Source organism: Balearica regulorum, chromosome 4 (assembly GCF_011004875.1).
Source record: "Balearica regulorum gibbericeps isolate bBalReg1 chromosome 4, bBalReg1.pri, whole genome shotgun sequence".
NCBI lineage: Eukaryota > Metazoa > Chordata > Aves > Gruiformes > Gruidae > Balearica > Balearica regulorum.
The window spans coordinates 19,116,073-19,140,803 of record NC_046187.1 but is presented as its reverse complement, the minus strand read 5'-3'; the positions used below and the strand labels follow the sequence as shown (position 1 = coordinate 19,140,803).

The following is a 24,731-nucleotide window of genomic DNA, read 5'->3' as shown; positions in this document are numbered from 1 at the left end:
GTATTTATGCTTTTCTCTTAGAATAAATCAGTTACAACAGATAACAGTGAAGTCATCCACTAAGTCTTGCACCACCACTGTTTGATATTGACCCTCTCACTCCTTTGCAACTACATAAGTATATTGATTCCCTCTTGCCAAGTCATATGACAAGCCATATTTTTCCACAGATTTTAACTGTTATTGGAAGGAGCAAGTAAAATAGTAGTTTCAGGTGGTGAGAACTGTTAAATTTGAGAAATTGTCTGTAGACACTGCAGCAATATTTCAACCAGTGGGCAGATGAAGCAGTTAAATGTGGAGCCATTTCTGTAGTCCTGCCCTCCCTCATTTCTAACAAATACACATAACACTATTTGAAAAAGGTTTCAATTGTGTAGTGAAGCCTTCCTGTTAAAGACAATAGGTCTTCCTATTGTGCTGAGAACATTTGACATCCTCTGATCAATCATCTGATTAATTAATGTCTGTTTGTCTGGAGATCTTCTGCATTCCTCCTTAAAATCACCTACCCCATAGGCATAGCATCAAATACAACCCTGTGTAGTCAGTGGCTGGGTAAAATGCTGTGCCACAGAGCTGAGATCTGGCTGCAGCAATCCACTCCTCTCTTGGTTATTGCAATTCAGATGTAGAAGTGACATAGTCTGATATGAAGGTAGTAGAAATAAAGCAGGAAAATATTTGAACATCACAGGTCATTGAAAAACCCATGTTCTCTCATTTCTTCTGGGAGGTCACAAGCAAGTTATGCTGTCTGTAAGAATCCAAGCTGTAGTTCAGAAAGCAAATCTCTCTTGCCTCTATCTCCAGGAAACTATTGACCGATGTCAGGAGAATGGGGGACGAAAACTCACAAAGATGGACTTAGTCTACTTTCTTTGTCCAAAAAACAAAAAAAAAAGGCCTTGACAATTTGATTTTGTATCTTCTGTGTGTACAAGTTTTAACTAAAAAAGCCACAGTATGTTTTTAATAGTTTATGGCATTAGGCAAGACTCTCTGCTTTGTTTTTACTTTCTTGAACTCATAATTTCAGAGGAAAGCTCTTTGTGGTTCAAGTTTTGAAAATAGGGTACTGTGATGGCACTGTACGTGTTCATAGATGAACGTGACCAGCAATGTTTTTTTCTATGACTGGATCAATATTGTGTATGTCTCAAATCCTAGTCGTAATGAAGGACATAGAGGAGTGGGTTCCTTATGGCCAATCTGTGGGTTTTTTTGTTTATTTATATTTTCCACATCTTCCTACCAAAAAAGCTTATGTGAGATTCCATTGCAAGAGACAAGGAGTGAGACGAGCCTTCTTGAGAAGTGATACTGAATGTATCTTTTGTGGATCCACCAAATTATTTCTCTGCTTCCCTGCACTAAGTGTAATAGTTTGTCAAGACCAGGTAAAATTATAATACATCCTTTGTCAGAATGTTTGCTAAGTTTCATGTTAGTGCCAGACTGTATGTTAAGGATATTTGCAGTCAACTGCATGGAAGCAATTCCTTTTCTATAAAGGTATAACTTGCATAGTGTAAATCTGACCTTTTTTCCCCTGATCCATCTGCTTCTGTGAGTTCATTGCCAGTCTTCACTATACAGGCAGAACAATGATTTCATCTCAGTCAGTATGGCTGAAAAAAATGTAGAAAAATTTTTTTTGTTTGTTTGTGTGGTTTCACAGAACTTCAACATAAATAAAAAAGTGAAAACATTAATGGATGCAGAAAATGTTACCAGCAACTCTGAAAACAGCTGAAAGTCACAACAGAACAGCAAACATGACAGTTCAGACCACATTTTATATGACAACAATGCTGACAACATTGAAAAATTCTGGAAAGCTGAAAACTATCAACAACAGTGCAAAACAAGCATGCCTCTGACTTCCGCGTGGTACTGATTAACTGGGAAGGCAGTGACGTGTGCTGCTGCTGGTGAAGTGTAGAGCTGTGATGGGGTCCGCACAGCTTGATGGCCTTTTAATGCAAGCAGTAAACAAAATGTTCTGGGCGGTGTGCCTCGAGCAAGAAGATGAGATTGTTTTCAAGTGGGAAGGGCAAGATACAAAAGTTAACTCTGCTGGCACCAGCATCTTAGTGCCAGGGAAGGGTAGGAGGAACAGACTCTATGAAATAGGTACAACTGTAGGGAACTGTGTCTGAGGATGAGGTTGATAATTGTGAAGTATGTTTTAAGTGTAGTCGAAGTTCAAACTAGGAATAAAAGAAGAGCAGCAAAAGTAGGGGAGAGGAAGAATGAGACATGCCTGAAAAGATTAACTGCTCTGAAAAAATCAGAGCTCTTCTATTGTAGAAAGGATGATTTGAATTCACATCTCTTTTACTTATTAATGACATCTTTCTAACACAATTAAAACTGCTGATGAGCAAGCATCATAGTTTTTTTCTCAGGTATTTTAAGCAAGAATCGTTGTTAGGAGAAAGCCTTGGTAGCTGTGCAATACACAAAATGCTTAAGTATGGCACTGATTTTACGCTTTTATTGTGCAAGACAGTAAACTTACCCTTATAGACAGATGTGCTGCAGTTGTAGCCCTGCATCACAGAAAGCTACCTGTGCGGAGTATTCATCGTGTTACACATGATGAATACATTTCCTGAGCCTGATTTCAGGTATCCAACAGCAGCTGATTCAGAGCTTCATGAAAACAACTCTTTTATTGAAAAAGCCCTGCTGTCTTCCAGGCATTCTGCAAGTGGGGAAATTGTGATAGAGCACAATGCCCACCAAGGAATGTACTTGTGTTAGCAGTCTTTTGCCATTTAGCACTTAAATTAGGCTGCAGCCTTTATGTTGAAAAGCTAATATGCCCAAAAAACAATACACCTTTAGCACAGAAAACTGCTATTCAAGATTATAAATGCAAAAGATTGGCTTGGATATTAGCAGCAGAAAATGGTATTTGTACCGAAGTATTTTAAAAGCAGTATCGTTCACTATTGACTTGATTGCAGTTACCTAATTCCTCTTTTTAGGAAAATGTGTTAGGTCTTTGTGAAGAGAGAAATTAAATAGTGCACCTGATATGGTTTGGCAGTAAAGCAATAGTGAGTTTGATAACTCTGTATTTCAAAGCTGAGGTTTCTCAGTGGTGGTGGAATTACCAATTTAAAACACATGGGTATCTTCCAGCCATCTTTGTCTCCTTTCAGAAGACAGAGCAGCATTGAGCCATACAAGAACAGAGGACATAATAGGACAATCCTGGGTAAAATAATTGAAATTGTAATTTCTGTGTCTTCCTCAACCCAGTCTATTACCTATCAAGGCTTTGGAGGTAATGCAACTATGTAGTGGAACTCAAATAATGAACTGGGTCTGCTACCTGCTCTGGTTTTAACAGAAAAACAGAGGTTATATTTCAAGTTTTATGGAACACCTTTTGAAAATGCATAGGAATTAAATTCTAATGGTAGCTACTCATGTGTTGTAACATCCAGCAATCTAGATGGATTTATCTGTATAAACATCTGTGGAAAACTAGCCAACATATTATTTCACGTAATATTGTTAAGACTTCTAAAGTAAAGGAGTTTCCTCTTAATATCTTTATGATCTTTGGAATCTGGTTTGCCGTATATTACATAGTAGGGCCAGTGAAGAGTTCCTTGTTTCAGTTATTGGTTTGTGTCATTTTATTTTCACGTGTAAGTGAAGTGTTTCAGCTTGTTTTTCACCACCTCTTATGATAAGATACTAAGAAGTGCTACCGTAGTGACAATATGCCGATTTATTAGCTTAAGGTTTTTTTCTAGAAACAAGTTTCTGCACTCAGTTTTGGCATGAAGGTCTTCAAAACATGGATCCTAAAATCTCAGGAATCATCAAGTAATAAGCCAAGATATACGATTGCCCAAATCTCTGATTTTAAGCTGGACAGTGTTTTTTGTGGATCTGAATGAAATTCTAAGAGCTGACAGGTTGTAGGTTCAATTTAGTATCTGGGGAGCTCGGTGCAAGATAAAACAACTGGGCATTTTAGGATTTGATTGTTTAGCATGCAAGGACCCTATAACTTCTGCAGTGCAGCCTAGCTTAGTGCTAATTTTCTATTTCCCTTGGCTCTTGGAGTTCCCATCACTGATGGCTCTGATAATGTCTCTTAAATGGAGACCTTTCAAGGGTGCCCTCTTTTATACTGCAAGGTCAAGCTTTCCCTCCACCCCCTCACCTGCCTTCATTTTAGCCTCCCTGATTGATTTTCAGCTTCATCAAGTCCAGCATCACATCTTCAGTTCATGCACATCTTTCCTCCTTCGTGATGTAGACACGTTTTAGACAAGCTGGGCCGTGAAAGATGTAAGTCGAGTGTTGTCTGAAAATACAACGTTCTATGTAGGTTCTATGGAGCAGGTCTCTTCCAATGAGAAGATACAGCATATATTCTGTAACAGTCACTCCAGAAGTAGTGCTGAAGCTCCTGTAAATACAGAGTATTTATCCCTGATAATCATACAGGGTGGGTTGTTATTTTTGACAAAGAGTTTTTGCATGATCATTAAGAACTTGATTCTCCAGATTGCCTTAATTTTGTGGTAAAAGAAGGCAGCAGTGACTTGAACTTAGGCTACATACTCCTTTTTTCATCCTAGTTGAACTAAGAGGGTACTGTAAATTCTTCGTAAAGTTTTACACAGTCAGGAAGAGCAGGAGCAATACCAGCCACTTGCAGAATATAGAAGCTTTTAAGAATTACAAACAAAACAACAGAAAAACCAAAACCCACTCCCCCTCAGCTTGTCTGCAAGCTCCATGTTACACCTGCATCAGAAATAAGTCTCCAGCTGATATGCAGAAATTCATTGCCCCTACTTCCTCTCCACCAGCACATCTTTGAGAACATATGCTTCACTGCTTAGCAAGCAGTATGCACATTTCAAAAAATATTGAAGGTTTCAAGTAGCTATGTCTCTATTCCTTAAATTGGTCATGTGAGATGCAGCAGTTGCTAAGATGATGCTCACTTGCTCTGAAGAAAAGTTTCTCAGTGAATCCCAGAGCCAATAAGACATTAAAATCTCATTAAAATACAGTTGCATCCCAGAGCTTAGCTCCTTCATCTTTGCAAATTTCAACCTGTGCTCTGACCAAGCTTTTTGCACTTAGGTTTTTCCACTGGCCCAGTTGGAATGAACTTAAAATGTTTTAGTGCTCAAACTGGTCTAACAGTTTGAGGGCAGTTAGAATGGCAAATTGTCCCATATCACCTCAGTGCAGGAACCCAGATCATCCTTGAAAGACACCTACGTGTGGTTTTCATCAGACTCAGGATGCAGAGAGTTCTTACGTTACATTAAAGTTGGGCATGAGTATAAGATTTAATATCTATGATAGAGTTTCTTGACTCACTTGAGGATGGATGGATGGATCTTGTAGTCGCCAGTGTCATTATATTGGATGACAGACATGTATGGATTTGAACCATCCTTTAGTGGCTCATCAGTATGTCAAGTCAGACTTCTATGCTTAAAGCAGCAGTGTTAGTGTTGAGTTAATATCAAAGCTGGTTAATCATAATTTCTGTTTTGTTCTTAAACAGGAAGTTTCATTAGGAAAAGAAAAGGAGAATAAGGTTGTTCATCTTGATCTCTGATATTCTAGTATCCTCTACAACTTGCAGAGATGATTTCTGCTTAGGATTAAAAAGCGTGAATACAAATGCTGTAAAATGAAAGTTGATCAAGGAAATGCAGATGGGATTTTCCAGAGAAATAGATTAAATATGCCACTTAATGTGCAGTTCATTTGCAGCATAGCGGAAAATTTAAGAACACAAAATGTAGTGGAAGAGTCATGAATTCTGTTGTAATTATTGGTGGTTTGCTTGTGAAGAAATACTAATTGGAGTCCTGATCAGGAACTATAAATTATATAATCTTACCATATAGCCGAATGGAGAAGAGCATGTTTGCTTCATTTCATATGGGGATGGTGCTTACTTCTACATTGGGCTACACTTGGAACATTTATGCAAAACACAGATGCATACGTTTCTGAGTTGTAAGCAATTTGTATGGAATATCAGTTGTACAAAGATCAGCTCTTCTACCTTAAAGGCTGGTAAAACTGTGAGGCTTCGGGTGATGCAGGGATGCCTGGGAGAAGAGAGTGGCGTTGTTCAGTGCACATATGCAGAACTGTGGTGATGGACAGTAGCAGCTGGAAGAGAATTCCAGACCATATAGCAGCAAGAACTATTTGAAAGACAAGCTAAAAAAATTAAGAAAATAAAGTGAAAATAGGGTGCAGTAGAAAGAAAACAAAGGACTCCTTAGGCAAGATTTTCAGAAGTTAATGTCTGAATATCAGCTCCTAAATCTTTTTGTAAGTATATGGCCTGATTTTTTTTTTTTGTGAGGTGATGAGTAGCCAGGAGTTTCTATTTGAATACTGTATAGAGGTGCATTTAGTGTATTCATCTGAAACATTAGCAGGCTAAAATTTTACTATTTAGCATTTTCCTGAGAAATTAAACATTTAGGAAACAGACGTGAAGCATCCAAGCAGGAGGATGTTTCTAAAGAAAACCCAGTGGGTTCTGTTGTAACACCAGTCTGCCTTTCACCATCTTTCAGTTCCCAAGCTGAGAGCAAGGTTCCGAAACTGTGGCTATGAGAAGTGCACAAGGGAGTAGGGAACTGTTTCACTTAGAAATTGGCCCTCAATTTTTTGTTGTTGGAATGTGAATATTCTTTTGAGGTTGGCCATGATGTTCTCAGCTCAGAAAAATCAGATTAATCCTAGTTTTTGATGTTCCTCCTGGGAGAAAATTCTCATTTAAACAGTTGGTATGAATATAATCCCTTTGCATTCCATTCTCAAGAATGCTGGAACTACTGGTCACAAGAAATCCAAGATGCTTTTAAAAGGACAAGCAAATTTTTCAGTCGGAGTTCGGCCTGGGTGCATTCAGGTAAGACAAAGGTGTTGGGTTAGAGAGGAAAAGATTACAAAGAAAAAACACCTTGCACAACTCCCCCCTCCCCCTTGCAGCTGAATACAAAAATGTGTGTGCATTCACATTTAATTGATGGACAATAAAAAGCAGGAGAGCTGTTGAGCCTGGTATTTCAGGAAATAATCACCCTTAAATTCAGTCACTGCCTCTTCATGTTTTTCCAAGTGCTGCATGAGCAAGTGCAGGCTGTTCCCTTTCTTTTCCCCTGCAGAGTGGATCCCTGCAGGAATTGGCCTCTCCCGAATTTTAATTGTTTTTTCCAGTTGCTGGCAAGAGTTCTTAAAATACTTCACTGTGCTCATATCGGAGTGGCGCTGGCTCGGTTGCACAGAGCTGCACCCAGCATGGGGCTGAGTGGTCACAGGCTGTCCGGATCAGGGAGCACAGCAGCAGTCTGTCTTCACTGGTTACTGAGCCCCCGAAGGAGGCAGGAAGGACTTAGGAACCTGTAAGTCATTGCTAGTGCCAAAGGGGAGCAGGAGGAGAAATCTAAGCTGTTCAAAGTGGAAGATTCATCATGGTATTATGCTGTTTCACTGTTTCCACTCCAAAAGGATGTTATGGATAGATTTCTTCAATAAATAAGAATTCCTTTCTGATGCTGCCAAGAAAATAGAACAGATTAGGGATTGGTTAGGGCTGCAGAAATAAAAATAGGTGATATACATTGCAGGTTTGAGAAAAAGTATAGATCCAATTATTTTTGGCTGTTACCAAAGGCTTACAAAGAAACAGGATATACACATCAGTTGTGTAAACAGCAGTTTTTCATCTTGAATATGCCAGAGTCAACTTTTTTGGTCAGGGAGACTGGGTTCTGCTCCTTCCTGTGACACGTGCTAAATAACAAGGGGAAAAAGATGGAGAGAAAGGTTAAAAAAAAAAAAAAAAAGGCAGAGTTCATATTCCAGCCCCTCGAGTTGGCTATTCACAAGCAGACCGCATCACACAGGATTAGGCATTTCCTGTACTTGAACTGAAAATGCAGGAAAAGAAATATGAGAAGGCATAATCTGGAGCTATACAACAGTACAGATAAAATACATTATGATTTGCACACCCACAGGAAAGGAATAAGGATGCATTCACATCTGTAATGGACTTCATGCTGAGCAGCACTTTCAAGTTGACATACTTAATTCTGGTATCTATGGTATGAATAGATGTCTGATTTCTGGAGATTGTGATCTACTCATGCTTCATTGTAATCATAACAATAATATTATAAGGGGGGGGAGAAGTGGAGATTCTAAAAAGCATCTTTCAGAAGTTTCCTGCAGACCTACTGAAGATTCAGAAAGGTTCTTCTAATTCTGTTTATCTGATATTACTTATCTGAGATCCTGAATCATGGTCATTTCTTCTCATCTGTCCCCCTGATCTTGTTAATTTTGTATTGAAAATATAGTCCCACAAAAATTAACATTTGCAGTAAAACACAAATCCAACATGTGCTATTATATCCCCAAAAATGTTTTAGTGAGGCTTCAGTTCTTGAAAAATAACTTAATTAATGCACAAATAGAAGAACCCTGCAAGATCTGATATTGTGGTGTGAGAGAAAGGAGTTGAATTACAAAGCAGACACATCTGTAATCACTATAAAATGGTGAAAGTCCTTTTGTTAGGAAAGCTTCACTTTTTCATACCTAAAGATAATGTAGCCAAACATTATATTTTTCCTTCCCTGCAAAATTAAACACAGATTAATTGTTGAGTATGTGTTTACCTGAGTTAGCTATTTAGAGTACTGCTCTAGAATCCACACTGTAAATCATAGAAAGGTTTTAGTTGGAAGGGACCTCAAAGATTATTTAGTTCTAACCCCCCTGCCATGGGCAGGGATACCCTCCATCCAACCTGGCCTTGAGCACTTCCACAGAGGGGACATCCACAACCTCTCTGGGCAACCTGTTCTGGTCTCACCACCCTCACAGTAAAGAATTTTTTCCTAACATCTAATCTAAATCTCCCCTTCTTAAGCTTAAAGTCATTATCACCTGTCCTATCCCTCCATGTCCTTGTGAACAGTCCCTCACCATCTTTCCTGTAGGCCCTCTTCAGGTACTGGAAGGCCACAATTAGATCTCCCCAGAGCCTCCTTTTCTCCAGGCTGAACAATCCCAACTCTCTCAGCCTGTCCTCATAGGAGAGGTGCTCCAGCCCTCTGATCAGCTTCGTGGCCCTCCTCTGGACTCATTCCAACACGACCGTGTGTTTCCTGTACTGGGGCCCCCAGTGCTGGACGCAGTATTCCAGGTGGGGTCTCACAAGAGCAGAGTAGAGGGGCAAGATAACCTCCCTTGACCTTCTGGTCACGCTTCTTTTGATGCAGCCCAGGACACGGTTGGCTTTCTGGGCTGCAAGCGCACACTGACAGCTCATGTTCAGCTTTTCATCAACCAACACCCCCAAGTCCTTCTCCTCAGGGCTGCTCTCAATTCATTCTGCACCTAGCATGTGGTTGTGCTTTTGATTGTGCCAACCCATGTGCAGGACCTTGTACTTGGCCTTGTTGAGCTTCATGCAGTTTGCACCAGCCCACCTCTCAAGCCTGTCAAGGTCCCTCTGGATGGCATCCCTTCCCTCCAGCGTGTTGACCACACTGTGCAGGGTGGCGTCGTTGGCAAACTTGCTGAGGGTGCACTTGATCCCACTGTCCATCTGTTGCACTTGTCCTACTGTTGCCGACAAAGATGTTAAACAGTGCTGGTCCCAATACAGACCCCTGAGGAACATCACTTGTCATTGGTCTCTGCTTGGACATGGAACCGTTGACCGCAATTCTTTCAGTGTGACCATCCAGCCACTTGCTTATCCACCAAGTGGTCCATCTGTCACATCCATGTCTCTCCAATTTAGAGACAAGGATATCATGTGGGACAGTGTCAAATGCTTTGCACAAGTCCAGGTAGATGATATCGGTTGCTCTTCCCGTATCCACTAACACTGTAACCCCGTCACAGAAGGCCACCAAATTTGTCAGGCACAATTTGCCCTTAGTGAAGCCATGTTGACTGTCACCAATCACCTCCTTGTTTTCCATGTGCCAGGAGGATCTGCTCCATGATCTTTCCAGGCACAGATGTGAGACTGACCAGCTTGCAGTTCTCCAGGTCTTCCTTTTTTCCCTTTTTGAAAATGGGGGTTGTTTCCCCTTTTCCAGTCGGTGGGAACTTCATGTCAGTGGACTGCCACAACTTCTCAAATATGATGGAGAGTGGCATAGCCACTTCATCCTCCAGTTCCTTCAGGACCCGTGGATGCATCTCATCAGGTCCCATGGATTTGTGCACCTTCAGGTTCCTTAGATGGTCTTGAACCTGATCTTTTCCTACAGTGGGTGGTTCTTCATTCTTCCAGTCCCTGCCTTTGCCTTCTGAGGCTTGGGCTGTGTGGCTAGAGCGCTTGCCAGTGAAGACTGAGACAAAAAAGTCATTGAGTATCTCAGCCTTCTCCATATCCTGGGTAACCAGGTCTCCCATTTTATTCTGGAGGGGGCCTGTATTTTCCCTTGTTTTATCACTGACCTACCTATAGAAGCTTTTCGGGTTGCCCTTGGTGTCCCTGGCCAGATTTACTTCTGTCAGGGCTTTGGCTTTCCTAACCTGATCCCTGGCTGCTCAGACAGTTTCTCTGTATTTCTCCCAGGCTACCTGCCCTTGCTTCCACCATCTGTAGGCTTTCTTTTTCTGTTTGTTTGTCCAGGAGCTCCTTGTTCGTCCATGTGGCCTCCTGGTGGTTTTGCCTGAGTTTATTTTTGCTGGGACGCATTGCTCCCTTCTACAGAGTTCCTCATCCGCTTGGTCTTCCTGGTTGGGTGGCCTGTAGCAGATCCACACTACATCATCCCCTGTCTCTGTGCTCCCTTTAATCCTGACCCATAAGCTCTAGGTTGGCTCCTCATCCATCCCCAGGTGGAGCTCCCTGCACTCCAGCTGGTCATTGACATAGAGAGCAACACTCCCTCCTCATCTCCCCTGCCTGTCCTTCCTGAAGAGCCTGTATCCTTCCATCCCAACACTCCAGTCATAGGAGCCATCCCACCAGATCTCTGTGATGCTAATGAGATCATAGCCCTGCAGGCGTGCGCACATCTCCAACTCCTCTTGTTTATTCCCCATGCTATGTATGTTTGCATAGAGGCATTTTCACTTGAAGCTGACTGCCTGGCTGGAGTGGCTGGAATTCCTTTGAGGTATTTTCCCAGTGTTTCCCTGTTGGCTCCTTTTACCTCAGGAGCCCCTGGCTCATCTCTGTCAGACTTCAAGTGTGCTGCAGTGTATCCAGCATGTCTCTGAGCAATGGGCTGAGGGCCCTCACTGGCACCCTGTCCCTCTGACCTTGGCATGTCATCCCACAGCTTGTTGCAGGCAAGCCTGATATTATCCCCCTCCCCCCTTCAAGCCTAGTTTAAAGCTCTCCTGAGCAAAGACCCTCTTCTCCCTTTGAGAAAGGTGAATCCCATCAGAGGCCCACCCAGCAAGCCTGGTGCTGTGTAGGCCATCCTGTTATCGAAAAACCCCAAAACGTGATCGTGAACTATCTAGACGTGTGGGATTAATCCAGTTTATCTGGAGAACGCCCTTTAATTTGTCATAACATGATAACTGTGTAAATCTCAGACGATCAGCTGAATTTAAATATGCAGGCTATTAAAAGAATATGGAGCGATCTGACAGACACCTGAGAAGAGGACCATCACTTGGCTATGGCTGTTATTTTTTTTGTTGTTTCTTTAGTAAGAAAATCAGGTCACCTCTAGTTATATTCCTGAATCTGATACTTATTTTATGTTAACACATCTTTTTGTTCTTTTTGTGTATGGCACCTCACAGGATTCTGGTCCATTGAAAAAAAAAAAAAGAAGCTGCTACTGTACAATATGATAATATAAATATTTAATTTTTACGGCCACAAAAAGGGTGCAGCTGTGTTGCATGCTTTTTCTCTGTACTGTATTTGTTACTATTATATTTAATAGCTGTGACAATATATTGAAGCTTTCTGATTGTATCTTTATTTTGGGGTCTTTTCAGGATGAGAACTCCAGATGATATGTAAAATATGCCAGTTCAAGTAGACAGTATCATGCTTGAGTGAGACAGATCTGTTCTCTGGTTAGGTCAAGGCGGCTATGTAAAAGGTAGAGGTGGGGAGTAAATTACCAGGGCCTGACTGTGCACTTTCTGCCTGATAGGGTTGATGTGGAATGCTACTATTTGGGATACTAATGCTTCCCACTCCCCATACCCTCATCTTCCGCTTCTTGAAAGGTAAAAATGGTGGAACATAGCATGGAAGTAAGACCTATGTTTTGTACCAATTGTTATGCCAGTCACTGAAAAGATTCCAAAAAAATACAGTGCAGTTTAGCTTATGCTGGTAGTTCGCTAGTATTGGCACTTAAAATTAAGTTCATCCCTACCTTTCAACTATGTCTTAGAAAAAAAGTAAACTGTGGTATAGTACAATTGTATTGTACTTCAAGTTGTTGCATTACTTCTTTGAATGCCTTTTTGGGGAACATAAGGTATATGAATGACTGTATTTTGACTGTAGAAAACCAGAGTCTCTCTTTATCTCCAAGTTCAAGTTTAAGTTTTGAGTAACGATGTAAACCTTATGAATAAGTCTTCAGCAGAATCTGCCCGTGTCTGAGAAAATCTGGCTTTTGTGTTTGCCAAGTTTCAATTAAGTCCCTTTTACAGCTGTGCGTCCTAATTCTGGAAAGTGTGGACTATACAACTAGGTTCATTCAGAACTTTTGCGACAGGAAGTTGTGGTTGGATTTTCTAGCCCTTAAGAAATTTCTCTTTAGAAACTGAGCTGCTCCAATGTCCAGCACTGAGCATGGCACTCTTCAGAAGACCTTCCAGGAGCAGTATTGCTGCTGTAATGAACAGAGATATTTACTTTAGATATGACTAGAATCAAGAAGTAGGGATGGAAGAAGCTGGAAAGAGATGAACACAGAACTCGCAGGATTTCTAGGTGCATCACGTTTGTGCGTGAAGTGTATATGCATGCCCTTGGCTCTGTGAAAGGGCTTCAAAATGTCTGGTGCTACCTTTCTGGAAGGGTTTGGTCCTTCTGCAGTGCTGGAAAGGTGGTTTGAATCCCCATGTGCTCTTGTACTAAGACAGTACCCATGAGGATGGAGGTGAAGTGGTACCACAAGTGTGGAAACTTGAAGCTGTGGCACGCCACGTTCTGGTTTTGACCTTCTTAGTTTTGGCCCATCCTTTAAACGAAGGATAATAAGGCAGTGTGTTCTCTCTTAATCTAATCCTCATCAGACCCGTCCAAGGCAGTGGGTTGTACCGTGTCAGCTGCTAGCATCGGCTGCCTTCTCCTTAGAGATTCACAGCGACACTTGGGTGTATCAAATGTCATTGCCGTGAATGTGATACATTGTGTCCCTGAAAATAAAAATGGAGTCATCCCCACTTGTTCAAAGCACGATTATCTCTCTCTGCATTTATTCTCTCTGTCATGGTAAAGTAACTGCTGCAAAATTTCCAGTGCGTATATCAAGTTACAGATTGGTGCAGGCCCCTGTGGTTCTTGGAACGGCATGGGGCTGGTTTTGTTTACTGATGACATTTATCCTCTCATTTCCTTTTGGAAGCATGTCAGCTTCTCGCTGTCTGATGGGGAATGTACTTACAGGACCTTCTTTTCATGCCATGTCTGACAATAACCACTCCACCCCATAGTATCCATGTCTGCTTGCTATGGAGCCACTGTTTCTGCTTTCAGCAGTCTGGCAGGAACTTGGCTGGGCAGGAAAGCAAAAGGATTTCTAAGTGCAATTATCTTCTCTTGCAGGAGGAGACCGAGAGCGGATGACAGCTAATCATGAGACGTACCTTCTTATGGCGAGCACACAGAATGACATGGAGGATTGGGTGAAATCCATTCGCAGGGTTATATGGGCGCCATTTGGAGGAGGTGAGTCAGTGAGGGACCATGCAAGGCTCCCAGATACACAAAGACACATAAGGGTTCTTCTGTCGTCTCAGCCACAGCCAGAGTTTTGAAGTGAAGACGAAGAGAATGGTCTAGATCTTTAAAAAAAAGTGGAGTAAACCCTTTGTTTTCACTTGCAATGCAACTATCAGGCATGTTCCATGTAGAGGGCTCAATTAAAAGACTTTAAACTGTCTGGAACCACTTCCTTGATGAGGGTAGCACATGACAGCACATTACCAAGGCAAGGGGAAGTTTTCACAGAAGTTGAGTCTTCTAGGAAATCAGCTTTCCTGCAGGGAGAAGCAGGGTAATTCCTTTGGTCACCAGCTAAAAGACAGTTCATGTGTTTCATAAATGCCTGTTACAAGAAGTTGTCAGTGATTCTTCTGCAAGTGACAGCGAGGTCCAGTAATAGTATTATATAAAACTATGCACTCCAATATAAGCCTCAGAATATTAGCGCTAGCAGTATAGGATAGATTCTTTTTCTTTTGATTGGCATACCCAATAATTTGAGTAGTACTGGATGAAAATTTACTGTCGGATGTCTAGTTGTCTTTTTAAAAAGCTCTCATGTTGAATGGGCTGCAAATTATTGTCATCATTTTCATCATTATTATTCTGGTGATAATGTCTATGATACTGTAATACAAGTAAGATTGATATACTTGTACAAAATGTCAGTACGTTAATCAGTCTGTTCCTTGGAGCTCTCAAATCTCCAAGTTCAGGGACAGAAATATTTTTCCACAGTGAAAGAGCACCTGTATTGCATCAGTCACTTTTTGGTCTTGTCAGGACAAGTCAGTCAGGCAGGATTGTCTGTGCTGTTTCATTACAGAGAAACGCAGTTATCACTGAAAACTGTGATTGCTGTCTGCAAATGTCTTTTTCTCAACTGCCAGGTAGACCACATGAAAGAGGATCAGAGGGACTGAAGGAAACTACCATTTTAAACAAAACTTTTCTTGTAAGCCACCCATCTTCCTTTGTGCTTTATTCAGGTCACACAGCTCTGCCTTTTCAGACATGACTGTCTTCTCTTTGGCTCCTCCTGGGTAAATGTGCTCTGGAAAGATGGTCCTGAGCAGTCATTTCACTGGGATCTGGCCCTACACATTAATAAGTTGGCGCAGTCCTGGACCTGAGCATGTAGATCTTATAGCAGGATGCTTAAAAACAAACTCCAAAACCCACAAAGTGAAAAGTTTGTCTTAAAAGGCATGATCAATACAGACGTATTGAGTTGGTATGGGAGAGGGGAGGTGGGAGGAGCAGAGTCTTCTGCAATTAGACTGGGTAAGAAATCTGCTTGTTTATATAGCACAAAGATTACCCATCCCCAACTTCTTCTTTGTGAAGGAGGCCTCATGTTGAGCTCCTTGGTGTTCTCTTACTCCAGTCCAGTAGCAGTATAAGCTACTGTGGCAATAATAAATTTGGGGGCATAACAGAACTGGATTTTTTGAAGAGTATCTTTGTGGTTTTTTGCACCTGGCTTCCAGCACCACAAAGTCTTGCTGTGGCAAATAATGTGGAAACGCAACCTTGCAGTTCTTCTGCAAGTGGAGATGTGTCAACATTTTACAGGCGGGGAGCTGAGATTAGGTGAAACCCCATTTCTAGCCCAAGTCCATGCACAGAGCTAGGAATAGAAACCAAATCTCCTGAGTCCTGACCTTATCCTTTCTTCACCAGCCCCTGATTTGCTTTTATAGGGCAGAGCTATTTCTGGTTTACAGCTGGGAATCCTTCCAACCACCATGAAAATTCTCAGGACACCATCATTGTTTAGTGCTGTAGGAATGTTTAATGCCAATTACTGAGGGAAGCACCTCACTGAAGACTTTGCATGCTGATTTGCATAAAATAAGAGATGGGTGCAATCCTTGAATTACTGTTTAAATTCATTTGTAGTTAAAACACTTCTAAGCATGTTCTTTTTGTTCTTCTTACTGGATTTCTTGAGCAAATACACTGACTTAGGGTTATTTATATTGGGACGCAAACAGTCCCTGGAAAACTTGAGAATAGATGGAATATGAGTGTAATGTTCACTGAGAAGGTTTGACCATGATAACAAGGCAAAAGCAGTATCGTGGGATGTGTCACCGTTAAGAATCATGCTTCTAGCATGTCCCCCATTTTATTAACTACTTGTAACTTAAGTTGATAGTCTGAGCTATCTTAACAAGTTTTAATAAGCCCTATTAACTGTTCTGTAATTATGTATGGCCAGACACTCGGATTTTTATTATCCCTTGCTACATGGATGTTGCTACTGCTGCTTCAACAGTCTGACCCTTCTAAAGAAGGGCACTTTTGTCTTAAGTTGTCTAAGAGCCTGCCTTTATGATCTGTAGCCACTGAAGTTAAAGGCCTTTTTATCTTTTACATTAGCTATAAACAAGATATAGAAAAGTTGCAGTCACATAATAATGACTAGCCAAACCCAAGTAATTACTTGCAACACATAATTATTTCAGACAGCTAATTGATCAAAACACCAGTTTTATATCAGCTTCCTAAATTTCAGTACTAGATGGTAAACCACAATAGTCTGGTGTCATACAAGTCAAGTGCCACTTTGGGTAACATTTGAATTTTCTGGTTCTTTTAAGCATTGCAGGCAAGGTCTGTGTGTGTGTTTGTTGCGTGCACATGCAATGGATGTATCTGACCCTTGGTAAGCCGCTAATATTTAAAGTTTGTCTGGCAGCGGGAAAGGACTCCTGGTACCAGAGCAAGGAGTTCTGTAAATGATTAACCATATCATTAAATTGTTATTTGTTAACCTGTGCTAGAAAGAGAAGGCAGGAGGGGGGCAGGTGGGAATCTGCTACGGTCATCAGAAACAGCTTGGGTTTTGCACTGAAAGAGTAAGGTGACTGTGGAAAAAATTCTGAAAGGGAAAAGAAATGTAAATGAGCCAGGGCATGTAATGCCTGTTTGCACATGAAATTCCTTTCCTGATTAGATTAAAAAGGCAGTTTTTTACAGGAGGGAAAGAACTGAGCTTTAATTGCAGAGCTTGCAACTAAGGGGGAGGGAGGAGGCGAGAAGAAGGAGCACGAGCATTTTAGCAGGGGTAGTAGTGCAAGGTCTGGCACCTCCTGCGTGAGCCAGGCACAGCCTGCTTGGTTTTCAAGCTGCCGCACACGACAGCCACCTGAAGTCAACTCAAAGTCACCCAGAGGAGCAGTCAAATCTGCGTTGCGGCGGCTCCCTCCTCTACGTCGTTTCCCTGCACCTGCTGCTCGCGAGGGGCTGGCGCAGGCGGCAGTAGCAGCCGTGGCTGCCATTGCCAGGCGTGGGACCGGGAAGGAGCAAGCACGCAGAGCATCCCCGTGTGGAGGCACGTATTCCTCAGCAGCTCCCCAGGATCCTGCCAGCAAAGATGCGCTGCTGCCGCATCTGACGCACCTCTCCCATGAGAGCTTCTGGTAGTTTGAAGGCAATAAAACAAGCGAGAAGCCCATGAGAATATCAGACAGGGAGCTGGGTATATAAAAGGCCTTTTGAAAGGAATCTGTTATGGACAGAGAGCCTTTCGGGTGAAGGGGCTGTTGTTTTTGCTTCTCGGTTGCAAAGATAAAAGGAGCCAGCGAGGAGTATCGTATCCTGGAGGATTCTTCAGTGGCCTTTTTGGTATTGTTCTTCTCTTTCCCCTTGTGCACTGCGAAGCGCTGACCTTTTCCTGTGGAATTGGAGTCTCTGCCACTCAACGCCCTGTTCCAGCTGGGAGGAAGAGGTCTTTCTCCCCCTCCGTCTGTGCAGGCACTTCTGTTTGAATGGAAAATATAGCTTTTTGCTGAAATTCTTTTGTTGTGACATTGCATAATAGACAGTTGTCTCGCCGCAGGAAATAAAAGAAACGAAAGGAAATAGACGGAAGGAAATTGTTCCCCAAAGCAAAATTGAAGCAGGGAAGAGAACATTAAAATCACTTCAAGCCCTACCCAAGATTTAGAAGACCACAAATCTCCCAGCTCCCAAGGAAAATACACTATTATAAAAACTCCTCAGCAGTCAGTAATGAGCAGTCGTGGTGTTTCGTCTGCATGCAGCTGGTAAAGGAAAGCATTGGAGGGACGTGGGGGCTCTGGCCTGTATGATGCCTGAAGACAGAAATGCTGGAGTCCGCAGCCCAGGTGCCTTAGCAGCAGCTCCTTTCATTCCTAAAACTACTTACAGGAGAATTAAGCGGTGTTTTAGTTTCCGTAAAGGTAGGTCTATTCTGTCACTGTGTTCTGCTTAGCTAGTGAAGCCACGGTTTCTGAGAAGTCAAGGGGGCTATGTGTGCAGGGGCAGATGAGGCTACTGAAACAAAAGGTATTAAACAATGCAGATGCCGGCATTGCACGAATGATTTATTTACTTCTTTGTTCATTTGTTTGTAGCTGGCCAGCTGATACTGTCTCCTCTAAATAATAGCCCATGAATGGGCTGCCTGAATGAGGTGGCTTGAGACAAGATTGTTGTAGAGCCTCTGAGCAAAAATCAGTGAGAGCAGTGGAGTATCATACCTGTGATACTCTGAGTCGCCTATTTGTTCTGGCAGAGCATCAGGGAAAAGAGTTTGGGTTTGCATTTTGTCTGTGTGGGAGGAGGGGGGAGACAAAAAGGAGCTAAGCAACATGATAAATGTGCATCTGTGCAGAAGACTTAAGTCCTTGGATGCAGAGATTACTGATGGATTGAAATGTAGCCCTACAATGCAGTGTCCTGTTGCAAGTGCTGCATTGCCGCTTCATCCTGCTGCCCTGCAGCCTACGTTTACCTTTCCACCTGCTGCATAGAGATGTTTAAAGCCAGTTTTCTTCTGCATTGCACGTACTCCTGTTGAAGCAGAGCATGGCAGTACTGAGGGGAGGAGGGCAAAGAGGAGACTGGCTTTCAGAATATGTCAGCTGGAAGCGCTGGAAGGGAAACACATGTCTGAGAAAGAGATATGACAAGTGATGATAAGGTGCCATGGTGCTTGGGATAGGTGGGGAGAAACTACCTCTATGACATGGACAAAAACTATGTGTGGGGGAAGAGGAGAATCTTGGTGCTGCCTTAAAAACTGTGCTGGACAGAGAAATCCAAGTGAGTGAGCTAAATTGTCATGTTGTTCTGAAGTGTGAGAAATTATATTGCACAGGGCTTATACAAAAACCATCATCTTCATCTCCTGCTCCTCCCTAAACTGTTCATCCATGCCGCCATTTGTCCTTTTGCAAGACCATGCATACACTCAGTAGGATGTAGTGGCATCATTGCTTTTGAAGGTTGTGTGCGTAGGTAGTCAGGGACGATGCCTTGAAATGAGGGATTGCAGCCAGTGAGGCACTCACCGCAGAACTACAGCAGAGATCGGCTATCACCTGCAGCTGAGATAGCATTGAAAGCTGTTTGCCCCCTGTATCCCCCCTCCCCAAGGCCATCATTTCCCTTGGTTGCTGGGAGTTCAGTCCTTCTGGAGACTGGCCAGGAGCACGTGGATGTGTCTGTATGAGGTGTGCTAGTGCATTTCAAGGTGTCGGTGTGAATCAGAGCTGTCTGTGCCCTGTTTATACACTTAAGTATTTAAGAAATGTTTGGAAGTTGAATAAATGATTAACTGATAATTTTGCAGACAGCTGCATTTGTGCCCAGGGTGCAGCCTTAGCTGCTCCAAGAGCTTCAGCTGTTGATTCTTTCCCCATATGTTCTGACACAGAAACTTTTCATTTGTAAAACTCCAAGTGAAGCTGCAGCACTGGGGCCAGAGGACAGAACAATGAAGGCCATGCTGCTAATTTTCTTTCCTCTACATATCATTTGTTTCAATTGCATATACACATTTTCTGACAAGAAAGTTGTCACAAGGCTCCTAGATCCAAGCTGCAGAATGCTGGGTGCACATGTTTGACTAGGTTTGTGTCCCACTGAAGTCAACAGAAAGATGAACATTAACTGGATTTTCAGTCAAGCCTTTGCTATGGTTGCACAGGCAAATCAGGCTAACTACACTTGTCTTGCTAATCAGCATACCAAATTCTTATAACTTCGTTTGCAGATTGTATAGCTAAGTATAAAAAAAAGGCAAAACTAGCCTTCTGCAAATCTAGCCCATACTTGCATAAAACAGATCAGTTAGTTCTAAGCTGTGCAACTCGATACAGAAAATAAAATTAGCAGGAAAAAACATTGGATAGTCGTTGGAAGAACTACAAGGGAATCATGACATTGTACGTTTAGGTAGAGATACATCGTCATCTTCACTGATGGTACAAGGTGTAGGACACACCCTGGAAATCCAGATCAAAGCTGCATTGTGATAGGCACCAAAACGTTAAATGTCAGACCTCTTTGGAGGTCATGTCATAGGAGTAGTGCTCAGAGGGCAGCATCTGAACAGAGACAGAGCCAAGCATCTTTAAAATCCAAATTCAAGAAGATGCTCTCTGTTTAAGTACCACCACAGGAACCTCCTGAGAGCACATGCGGAGTAAGTGGAGAAAGCAGTAACTGAGGGTAACTTTGCTGGCATGCAGTGGTGAGAACATTCAATAGCATGGTGAATTGGGGTGAGCAGTTTTGGAGGAGGAGGTGGCATTGGGCACAGAGAAATGATGCAGGCCCTGACGTGATTGACTATGATAAGTTCCCAGTGATGTATATAAAATTGCCTCCCTTCCTTTCAATCCTGTAACTAGTTCTGCTCTTATTTCAGACTTGTTTTTTCTAAGGAATAACCTCTGGTGTGCAGCTGTGCTAAACTCCAGGGCAGGAGTTTATCTTACCATATCTACTGACTGTGGGGTAGGAGAAGGCTTGAAGGAAAGAAAATGAGTCAACAAAACTCCACCACTGCTGGTTTTTATGGGATTTTTTTCTCTCCTGTACATTACAAAATTTTGTAGAGAAGAAGAAAATACTCCCTGCCTTTGATCCACTCAAAACAGCACTTAGTGCTGGGGAACAGCAAAGCAGAAAGCTGATAAGAAATAATAATTTAAAACTTCATATTAAGTGTTACGTTATCATGACAGCCACTTCTTTGTGTTATTCCAAGACTTTTGTTCCCAGCCCTGCTCTTGAAAGCCATTTGCCTGATCTGTTATTTTCAGTCAATGAATTACTGATGTAGAATTGAGAGCTCCTTAAAATTCTCATCCAGATCCAAGGTGAGATTCTTTTGACCTTAACTGACCCTTTCTGATCAGTATAGCCCATAAACTCAGAACTTGTTTTGGAAGGACAGAGATCCTCTGCTGCACATTGAGAGAACACACATAGAGGAGTGGGCCCTCTATTGAAAACATCAGCCCTCTGTGCTTTACGCTGTCTGAAAATTATGCTATCATCTGAATTTCTGAGAGGTGGCTTGGGAAAGGCAGAAACCTTCTGGCTCACTGAGTGGGTGTGCTGTGGTCAAGCTAGAGTGGCAGGTGGGCTTTCTCAAGCTATTCCTTACAGAGCAAGGAGACAGAACTGCTGCCTAGATCTTTCTCGTTTTTTCTTACTGAATCAGAAGCTTGGAGTCAATAGACTTGAGATGTGACCCCTGCCTGTGTTCAATAGCTAAGGAAATGATTGACTAATAGCATTCTAAGATTTTAAAAACATACTCTTGAGTAGACATACACAGAATTTGGATATAGCACTGTAGTGTCTTTCATAAGCTTTATGGGTATCTGTTAGGCTTGGAAATCCAGTTTCTCAAAATGTTTACAAAACTTCTGCCGCGGGAATGTTCTAGTTAATGAATAACCACTCGGTATGCCCTTTACTAGCATGTGATTTTCCTCTTTGATGTTATGCGTGATCTTGGCTTAATTGGATATAGCTTTAAAGACCTACAAGGGCCTCTCCGAAAAAGCAGTTCAGCTGATTAAATCTAATGACTGGTCAGAACTGGAATCCTGTACATTTCCCTTCCTACCACCAGCTGTGGGGAAGCCAAGCTGCTGCCATTCTGAATCTCAAGGTTTCTTGTTGGTTTTGTTTGTTTGTTTCCCCTGTGGCACCCTATCCCAAGGATAAACCAAACTACAGGTCAGCACTTGTGCATCTGTGCATTTCTGGTTTTTGGAGACATTGAGATTTAGGAGGAGATCTTGGGTTTGGATTACAACGTGAGTTATGAGGGCTTACTTTTATTTCCTTCTCCACAGAGGTGTTCTTACTTAGGTCCTGTTTACATTTAAAAAAACAGCATGAGAAATTATCTCTGTGGTTGTTTTGGTTATGTCATAGTCTCCATAACTTGGACTGTCTTTTCCTTGCTTCTCTGTGAAGGAAATGCTAGTAGTTACCAGGTACAGGTGTAGTGTTCACTGTTGTTTGCTTCTGCCAACCACTAAGGTAACTGTATGTTTGCAACCACAATTCTTCACAGCATTGCCTTTGCTTCATAATAGTCAACATCTTAGGCTTCATAAACTATTAATCCGCAATATCTCTGTAGTAGTAAGTTGCGATGTAAGAGGGGATAAAAGCATTAGAAAGGGACAGTGGAATAAGGTGCACGTTACAGGGCAGTGATCATGGCTTTTATTCCAAAACAGTGAAAAACCCAACAGATGCTAGAAAGATGCTGAACAAGATAAAAGTTATGACAACATGATGTGGAAGCAGTGTTGTCAAGTTTCTGCCACTTTTGCCCCTAGCAACAGAGTACTTTTTTCCATAAGGCATCAGCAAGTCTGTAACTAAAAGACGGTACTTATGCAGGCTTACTATAACCAATTCCTTTCATTCACTGCCTGGTGCAGTGTTCTGCATTTGTTAGGTGGAGGAAATACTTTCTTTGGAGAAGTTCAGCCTAGACTTTGAAACCAAACCAAGCCTGCCTGAGAGGAGTTCCAAAGCCAAACAAATTGGAGAATGCAGAGCATAGTAAATGGTGACTTCAAAAGCACTTCAAGGTTTGACGTGGTGATTTTCCATGAGACCTAGGTCTTAACTTTAGGTTATTACAAGGTATTGTCAGAATTACCATGCTAACTATGAGCTTTCCAAAACTGAGTGTGAAGATCCTTGTGCCTGTGAGGTAGATATGGTATTATCGCCATTCATATAGATGGGGAGCCAAGTCCTTGAGGCTTTATCTGACATGCAAGGATGGTGGGGCATACACCTACCCCTCCGGCCGTGAAGTATATATGTGGCCAGACTCACTGCAACTGTGTTCTGAGGATTGTGTAGGATGCAATCTGTCAGACCTGAAACAATTGCTGTAGTTATTCTGTCTCTCCTTCAGGCATTCCTAGCTATGTGTATTTTAAGAGTCTCAATAAAAGCACCTTAATTTACAATGTACGTTACTGCAGTCAGTAGTAGAAACAATTCAGTGTTTACACTCAAGGGACCAGAACTGGGAAATTTTAGGCTCTGATTTGGATTATTTTTTTTTTCTTGATGCTGGTTACCTCTCTGTCATATCAGGTTTTATTTTTCCTCAGATATAGGTATTTTTAAGATTTTCTTCATTCACTACTTGAATACAGAACCAAGTTTGTCATATCCATTTCATATGTGTCACCTTTTATATGTGAATCACTTCTTACTTTCTATTTGTCTTAAAAATTACTGTTTAACAATAGTTACAGGCATCTTAATGCTTTATGGTTGCCACCTCTTTTTAATACATTCTGTGTTGTGGTGCATCAGCAATTTAAAATAATACAGGAATGGGGTTTGCGCCTCAAAAAAACCTCCCTTATTCTGATTTTATTTATTATCTGACATGCTTTGAAAGCCAATTCTAAAATGAAGAAAAAAAAGAAAAAAAACAGTAACATCCCCAAAAATGTATTAATAGAAAGTGATGTGTTTTGACTGTAGTGTCATTACTAATAGGAGCTTCAGAGCAGTCTGGTAGGTTTGAGAACTTACTCTTTCCTCTCCAAATGTAAGCTGCAATATGCACATTACTGATTAAAGAATGTGAACATGGAGAGAAGTATAGCCAAAAGGACAAAGCTTATTCATACTAATTGTACTGTCAGTAGGCATGAGTTGTAATTGTACATCATGTAATTGGAATATCCTATCTTTACTGATTAATTTTGTTTGAAAAGAGGCATAAACTCTTGTGTTTAAAACCAAGAGATCTCTTGAGCTCTTGAAGGGAAGCTCAGACTGTATGTTCACAGGACAAACTGGAGTAGGAAAGCCAAGTCCTACACCCAAGAAGGAATAACTCTGGGGAAGGAGCTCTGTGGGAAGGACCGGGGTGCCCTGGGGGACAGTAAGCTGGACACCAGCCAGCAGTAGACCTGGCAGAAAAGAAGGTTTGACAGCAGTCTGGGCAGTATCAGCAGGAGCAGAGCCAGCAGAGGTAGGGAAGTGATTAACCCCTTCTGCTCAGCATTTTTTTGACCATATTGCAAATATAGTGTCCATTAAAAAAAAAAAAAAAAAAAAAGACGGGGAGGGACAGAGAGGTAAAACTGGAGGGAGTTGAGCAAAGGGCCACCAAGATGCTTGCAAGCTAGAACATACGCCCTTTGAGGAGAGACAGAGGAAGTGGGGCTTGTTCAGTCAGAAGAAGTGACAATTTTGGGGGCACTGAACAGCAGCTGCCTTAATATATTAAGAAGGACGTTGAAACCCCCAAAATCCCATAATCACACAGATTCCTTAACTGACTTTCAGTGGACTTTCCTCCTTAATTCAACTACTTTCAGGAGGGTCTAGAAAATGGAGGGACTTGAGGATTTTCCTCCATGTTGACCAGCAGCAACCCTTAACTCAGACAAATACAAGAAACTCGAATTCATTTAATACTCCTGTCATCCCCATA

At 41.9% G+C, this 24,731-nt stretch overlaps 1 protein-coding gene across 9 annotated transcripts in view; it reads left to right on the top strand.

The window, feature by feature from the left end:
• Positions 1 to 24,731, top strand: part of ARHGAP24 (Rho GTPase activating protein 24) — a 227,768-nt gene that overhangs the window by 178,431 nt on the left and 24,606 nt on the right. For 7 of the 9 annotated variants that reach the window (XM_075751350.1, XM_075751355.1, XM_075751356.1 and 4 more), the window contains one exon: positions 13,811 to 13,933. In XM_075751350.1, coding sequence (XP_075607465.1) covers positions 13,811 to 13,933 — 123 coding nt within the window. Of the gene's footprint in view, positions 1 to 13,810; positions 13,934 to 16,746; positions 18,181 to 24,731 lie in introns of those variants that run through there. The other 2 variants (XM_010297863.2, XM_075751357.1) reach the window with 2 other exon arrangements.